Consider the following 7,325-nt stretch of genomic DNA (forward strand, 5'->3'; position numbering starts at 1 on the left):
TTCATGGGTGGGCATCACAACAGATTGGAAACAAGTCCATTGTCCCCAGAAGGTGACTGATGGAAGAGAGATCGGCCACTCCAAAAAGGAGGCAGGCTGAGCCGGGGCCTGAGGTAGAAAAGTCAGGTCACATCAGAGCGGACACTTACAGATTTTTTCATTTGGACTTAACTTTGATCTTACAGAAAAGTCACTAGAATCCTACAGGTAACTCCCATCTCCTCCTCCTAGATTTCTCAATTGTAAACATGTTGCCGCGGTTGCCTTATCAGCCGCCTCTGGGTGTGTGTAGAAAAAATAAATATATGTGTTATTTTTATAAACCACTAGAGAGTAAGTTTCAGGTGCATGGCCTCTCACTCTTAAATGCCATGGGGTGTTTTCTGTGAGCAAGGACGTTCTCTCCACAATCATGGCACGTTTCTCAACACCGTGCAGTCATATTAGCTCATCTACAGACCTTACTCCAAAGTCCCTATAGCGTTCCTCATGGAAACAGACCACCTGACCTCCTCCTCCTCCACTACGGGCAGTTTCTTCGTTTCCCCCTGGGTCTTGTGATGCTGGTATTTGTGATGCCTGTGGGTCTGCCTGCTGTGTCCCTGAGGATGGGTTCAGGTTGTGCATTTTCTGCAGGAATCACAGAGGGTTCGCGCCTGCTTCCTGGTGCCATTGTCTAGATCACTTGGTGAAGCTGACAGTCACCAGATGTCCCCAGAGTAAAATCATTAATTTCCTCTTGTAGTTGTATTATGGGGAGACTCTGGGACTCTGAAAATATCCTGTGCTCCTCACATCTCACCCTGGCGCTGGATTCACAGAGCACCGCAGAAGGTGGGGCAGATGCAGGCTTTTTGCTTCCTGGCAGCACCCGGCAGGCAGGGTCCTGATATACATACTGGGTTGCAGAGCACGAAACTACAACCTAGTGAGTGAGGCAACCTGCCCAGCATCGCCTGGTTGGAAGGACAAAGCTGGAATTTGAGCCCCTGCTAGCTGCCTCGCCAAACCATATATGCTTGGCCAGGACTCGATGCCCGGGAGCTTAAGATAGAGGGTGGTGGGAGATGGGCATCGCAGAATTCTAGCGGGGCTGGATGAGAATGACTGTGATGAATTGGGGACCCAGTGGGATACGTATTCAATCACCCACCCATCATCATTTCTCTCTCTCCCTTCCTTCCATCCATCCATCATTCTTTCTCACTTTCTTCCTTCCTACCATCTATCGTCCATCATCCTTTCTCCCTCTCCCTTCCTTCTACTACACATCCATCCATCTTTTTTTTTCCATTACCACCAAACCAGCACTGCAAGAAATGCTAAAGGGACTGTTGTAAGAAGATAGAAAGAGAGGGAGGAAGGGAACATCGATGTGAGAGAAACACATGGATTGGTTGCGTCCCACACATGCATCCCAACTGGGTGCTCTACCCACTTAGCAACACCAGCCAGGGCTCTCCATCATTCCTTCTCCCATTCTTCCTTCCTGCCATCCATCATCCATCCACCCATCATCCTTTCTCTCTCTTTCTCCCTTCCTTCCTTCCATTCATTTATCAGCCATCCGTCATTCAGCCATCAGCCATCCATTCACCTATCACCCATCTATCCATCATCCATTTACCATTCATCCATTCATCAGTTGTCAGCCATCCATCACCCATTATCTATTTTGTCGTTCATCCATCAGTATTTGCTGAGCACATACTGTTCAGGCCTGTTGTAAACACGACAGGCTCGGGGCCTGCCCCCAAGGACTATTGGGGTAGACAGTCAATGAGCAAGTCTGTGTGCGACACACTGGCAGGAAGGGCTGAGTGCTAGGGAGAGAGCAGAGCAGAGGAAGGGGAGGAGGGTTATGTTAAGGAAGTTGGGGCGCAGGTGTCTGAGGAGATGGCTTTCGAGCAGATACCCAGGGAGGAAGCCAGAGTTGGGAATGTCTGGAGGAAAGGCTGCCAGAACAGCGTGTGCAAGGAGCCTGAGGTGGGAATGAAGGCAGCGCACTGGAGGAGCTGCCGGAGGTGGTGTGGCTGGAGTGGAGTGAGGAGGTGTGGGAAGGAGGCAGGACTAGCTGATATGGCTCTTGTGAGTCATGGGGAGTTTGGATGTTTAAAGCATGAAGGGGAATCATAGGAAGATTTTGATCTGATTTACATTTTAAAACTTTTAAAAATATATTTTTTATTGATTTTAGAGAGGAAGAGAGAGGGAAAGAGAGAAAAAAGCATCTATGATGACAGAGGATCATTGATTGGCTACCTCCTGCACACCCTATACTGGGGATCGAGCTCACAACCTAAGCATGTGCCCTGACCAGGAATTGAACCATGACCTCCTGGATCATAGGGTGACGCTCATCCACTGAGCCACACCAGCCAGGCCACTTTAAAACTTTTTATCAACCTTATAAAATTAATGATTGGCCCTAGCTGGTTTGGCTCAAGTGGATAGAGCGTCGGCCTGCGACTAAAGGGTCACGGGTTCGATTCCAGCCAAGGGCACATGCTCGGGTTGTGGGCTCGATCCTCAGTAGGGGGCGTGCAGGAGGCAACCGATCAATGATTCTCTCTCATCATTGATGTTTCTATCTCTCTCCCTCTCCCTTCCTCTCTGGAATCAATAAAAACAAAAAAAAATAAAATCATGATTGATTTTAAAACAATTTTTATAACATTTTTATTTTGTTTTTTTTAAAATATGTTTTTATTGATTTTTAGAGAGAGGAAGGGGGGAGAGGGAAGAGATAGAAACAATGATGAGAGAGGATCATCATTGATGGGCTGCCTCCTGCACTTCCCCTACTGGGGATCGAGCCCACAACACGGGCATGTGCCCGGGCCAGGAATTGAGCCCTGACCTCCTGGTTCCTGGGTCAACACTCAACTGCTGAGCCACACCGGCCGGCCTATAACATCTTTATTGAGATATCATTCACATGTCATACAATTCACCCTTTTAAATGATATAATTCAAGTGTTTTTAGTGCATTCAGAGTGTTTTGCAACCAGCACCTTATCTAGTTCCAGAACGTTCCATCACCCCAAAATGCAGCCCCATCCCCATTAGCAACCACTCCCCATTCCCTCTCACAGCCCCTGGCATCCATTAACCAACCCCCTTCTGATCTCTGTATGTGCCTGTTCTGGACATAAATGGAGTCACACTGTGTGGCCTTTGGTGTCTGGCGTCTGTCACTGAGCATCATGTGTTCAAGGTCCATCCACACTGTAGTGAGTGTCAGGGCTTCACTCCATTGTTATTCATCACCTAATGCTGGAGATTTAGACTGTTCCCGCTTTTTCGCAATGCGTGAGCCCCACTGCCGTGAATGTGTATGAACAAGATTTGTGTGGATATATGTTGTCATTTCTCTTGGAGGGGAGTTTCTGGGTCGGGTGGTAACACTTTTAACCTTTGAGAAGCTGCCAGATTGTATCCACAGTGGCTACACCATTTTATATGTGAGGGTCTAGTTTCTCCACTTTATTTATTTATTTTTAATATATTTTTATTGATTCAGAGAGGAAGGGAGAGGGAGATAGAGATAGAAACATCAGTGATGAGAGAGAATCATTGATTGGCTGCTTCCTGCACGGCCCCCTGGCATGTGCAACCCGGGCATGTGCCCTGACCGGGAATCAAACCCAGGACCCTTCAGTCCGCAGGCCGACGCTCTATCCACTGAGCCAAACTGGCTAGGGCTAGTTTCTCCACTTTAAACAGCTCCTCCAGCTGCTGCAATAGGCTGCCACTCTGTGGCGCCCAGGGGAGCCCCTGTGGTGCCCAGGGATGGGATGTGAATGCCAGATGGTCACCTGCTGGTAACCAGGATGTGGGGGTGAAGGATGAGGAGGGATCAAGGGCAGCCCTACCTGTCAATCTGAATGTCTCGGGTAACAGAGGGGGCTGTGTTAGGGTCCAGGCTTCTCGGGCTTGGGGTGGAAGGGTCATGGTGGGCATGGGGCACCCAGCCCTAACCTGGCACTCTGTTCCTCTCCCCAGGAAGTGTCGCATTTAAGACCCACATCATCGGTGGTCATGAGGCTGCCCCCCACTCCCGGCCATACATGGTCTCGCTGCAGAAAGCCGGCACCCACTTCTGTGGGGGAGTCCTCGTACACCCGCGGTGGGTGTTGACAGCTGCCCACTGCGTGGTTCAGCCGTGAGTGACCCTGACCTGCCCAGCCCTCTGTCACCCCAGGCATCCCTGACTCTATCTCGTGGTTCCTATTCTCACTAGGGAGTGGGTCCTGACAGATTTAAGCCAATTATAGGGTCATGGGGTGTTCCCTTTCCCTCTCCCGTGATTGCTGTGGCGTGTGTACGTGACATGGGCCTGAGGCATGTGTCAGTGACATTAGGCTGCAGGATTCCTAGGGAAGCGTTACTTGCTACCACAAAGCACCTTCCAAGTGGGCAGAGTTAGGCCTCTTGTGACACCCAGGAATGTGTCTCCCACTGTGGCCATGGGGATAAAGCTGATCTGTGAGAGTGGCAGAACCAACCCAGGAAGCCACCAAATAAATCAATCTTGGAGCTGCCCTACCTCTGGACTAGCCGCTAATAAAGATCCCAGATCAAACTGGTCAAAGTAACCAAAGGGGATCTATTGGCTCGTGTAACTGAAAAGTCTAGGAGGACATAAGGCTTCAGGAACAGCTGGATCCAGGTGCTTGCACGAGCTAGTCAGGAGCCTGCCCCTCAGCTCTTCTGTTGTGTCCCTCGGCCATATAATCAGGAAGGTTCTCACAAGGTGGCAAGGATGGGCCCCCTTAGATCCTGTGGAAAGTTTGTTTCTCTATAGTTGGGGCAAAGTTATGAGGATCGATATTGATGAGCCTACCTAGGTCTTTGCCAGCCGTAGACAAATCACTGTGGTTGAGGTATAGCGTATGCACTGGATGGGGCTGGAGCCCCTTGAGGGGAGCGCCACACTGAAGGTCATCATTTTTGGACACACAGCGCCCACCTCTGGTCAGGAATGAACTGGAGTCTGGGGCAGGGGTGGCAGCAGGGATAGCTTCCTGGAGAAGGTGGAGAGGAGGCAGTTGAGAAGGAGCAGGGCAAGGACCAGGCAGAGAGAGGCCTGGTAAGGGAGCAGGGGGAGGGGCAGGATCGAGGACCCCTTGGCCTTGAACTCAGCCTAGATGGACCCTGGAAGCAAGGCTCAGGGTACGTGGGGGGGTCCGGAGGCTGCAGGATGGCAGCCCGTACCCTGATCCTGCCGCCCACAGGACCCAACAGCTGAGGCTGGTGCTGGGGCTCCACAAGCTCAGAGACCCTGGCCTCACCTTCCGAGTCAAGGCAGCAGTCCTGCACCCCAAGTACAAGCCGGCCCCCAAACTGGACAACGACCTCGCGCTGCTTCAGGTGCGGGGCCTGGCGGGAGGAGTGACAACGACACCCAGGTCCCCTCTCGCGCTGCCGCTGCCCCGCTGTCTCTCACTCACCTGTCTCTTTCTGTCACCTGTAGCTGGACTCGAAGGTGAGTCGCAGCAGGACTGTTCGGCCCCTGGCCTTGCCCCGAGGGCGCCAGGCAGTGGCAACAGGAGCAAGGTGCAGTGTGGCAGGCTGGGGGCTGACCCAACAGAGTGGGCAGCTGGCAGGAGCGCTGCGGGAGCTGGACATGCATGTGCTGGACGCCAGGATGTGCAACAACAGCCGCTTCTGGAAAGGCAGCATCACCCACAACTTGATCTGCCTGGAGGCCAAGCCCAAGGATCAGGCCCCCTGCAAGGTGAGGGGCAGCAGCAGGGAGGCGGGCAGCCTGGCCTGAGGGGAGGGCAGAAGCCTCGGCCAGGGGGGACCTGGGCCCCAGCTCTGTCCATTCTCTGGAGAATTCTGGAGATTGGTACTAGCATTACTATTTCTCAGATACAAAAACTGAGGCACAGAGAAGTTTAATAATTTGCCCATGGTCACATAGTCAATGAGCAGCAGGGATGTGCTTTGAGCTCTAGCACCAAAGATAATTATAGCACGTGCAAAGGTCCTGGGGTGGGAAGAAGAAGCAAAGAGTGTTAAAAGAACAGGAAGGGAGGGAGGAAGGAAGGAAGGGAAGGAGGGAGGGACCGAGGAGGGAGACAGAGAGATCAATTGGTTCCCTCCTGTACATGTACAACCTAGGTATGTTCCCTGACTGAGAACTGAACCTACAAACTTTTGGTGTATAAGACAGGAAGGAAGGAAGGAAGGAAGGAAGGAAGGAAGGAAGGAAAGAAGGAAGGAAGAGGTGGGGTGGGGGAGTAAGATGCATGTAGTGACATGTGGGACCAGGGTACACAGTCAGTCTCCCACCCTCAGGAACAATCATGCTTTGTCCAAGCGACAACAAATGTAACCTGTGTCCTGTGGGTCTGGCAGGGGGACTCAGGCGGGCCCGTGGTGTGCAACAAAGGCCGGGTGGCTGGAATCCTGTCCTTCAGCTCCAGAGCCTGCACTGACATCTTCAAGCCCCCCGTGGCCACCGCCGTGGCCCCCTACATGTCCTGGATCAGGAAGATCATCGGCCGCTGGTCGGCCCCTCCACAGACCTGATGCTCCACGGTGACCCTGGCTCCTTCGTTCGCAGGACACTCCCTTGCAGGATATGGGGAGGGGCAGAGAGGGTACCGGACACAGCTCAGAGGACCAATAAATTGTAATAAAGAAATTGTAAGAGTCCTGCCTGGATTCTTTTTTTATTATTATTTATTTTAGAGAGAGAGAGAAACATCAATGATAAGAGAGAATCATTGATCAGCTTCCTCTTGCATGTCCCCTACTGGGGACCAAGCCCGCAACCCGGGGCATGTACCCTGTCCGGGAATCAAACCATGACCTCCTGGTTCACAGGTCAATGCTCAGCCACTGAGCCACGTGGCAGGGCGAGGTTGCACTTTTGAGGCGGCTGCAGGGAGCCCAGCAGCAGGCGAGGGCAGGTTTCTCCCAGGAGGGGCTCCAGGGTGAGGCCCAAAGGGTGGCAGTGGATGCCACTGCTGTGAATTCACTGCCATGGACACGTGTGCACTAGTATTTGTGTGGACCCACCTTTCAGTTCTCTTGGGTGGGCACCGAAGGGGGAGATTGCTTGGCTGTAGTGGTTGTGTAACTGTTTGAGGCACTGCTGTTTTCCAGGGGGATCTTTTTTTAAAAATATATTTTATTGCCGAAACCGGTTTGGCTCAGTGGATAGAGCGTCGGCCTGCGGACTGAAAGGTCCCGGGTTCGATTCCGGTCAAGGGTATGTACCTGGGTTGCGGGCACATCCCCAGTAGGAGATGTGCAGGAGGCAGCTAATCGATGTTTCTCTCTCATCGATATTTCTAACTCTCTATCTCTCT

General features: G+C 52.1%; 1 protein-coding gene across 2 annotated transcripts in view; it reads left to right on the plus strand.

Moving 5' to 3' along the window:
- Window positions 1–6,646, plus strand: part of GZMM (granzyme M (lymphocyte met-ase 1)) — an 11,490-nt gene extending 4,844 nt beyond the window's left edge. Inside the window, exons 2-5 of one of the 2 annotated variants that reach the window (XM_005866726.2) lie at window positions 4,006–4,165; window positions 5,238–5,373; window positions 5,477–5,740; window positions 6,367–6,646. In XM_005866726.2, coding sequence (XP_005866788.2) covers window positions 4,006–4,165; window positions 5,238–5,373; window positions 5,477–5,740; window positions 6,367–6,540 — 734 coding nt within the window. In that variant the 3' untranslated portion in view covers window positions 6,541–6,646. The remainder of the gene's footprint in view (window positions 1–4,005; window positions 4,166–5,237; window positions 5,374–5,476; window positions 5,741–6,366) is intronic. The other variant, XM_014540088.1, reaches the window with a different exon arrangement.
- The last annotated feature ends 679 nt before the right edge of the window (window positions 6,647–7,325 follow it).

This window comes from Myotis brandtii, unplaced genomic scaffold (assembly GCF_000412655.1).
Source record: "Myotis brandtii unplaced genomic scaffold, ASM41265v1 scaffold236, whole genome shotgun sequence".
NCBI lineage: Eukaryota > Metazoa > Chordata > Mammalia > Chiroptera > Vespertilionidae > Myotis > Myotis brandtii.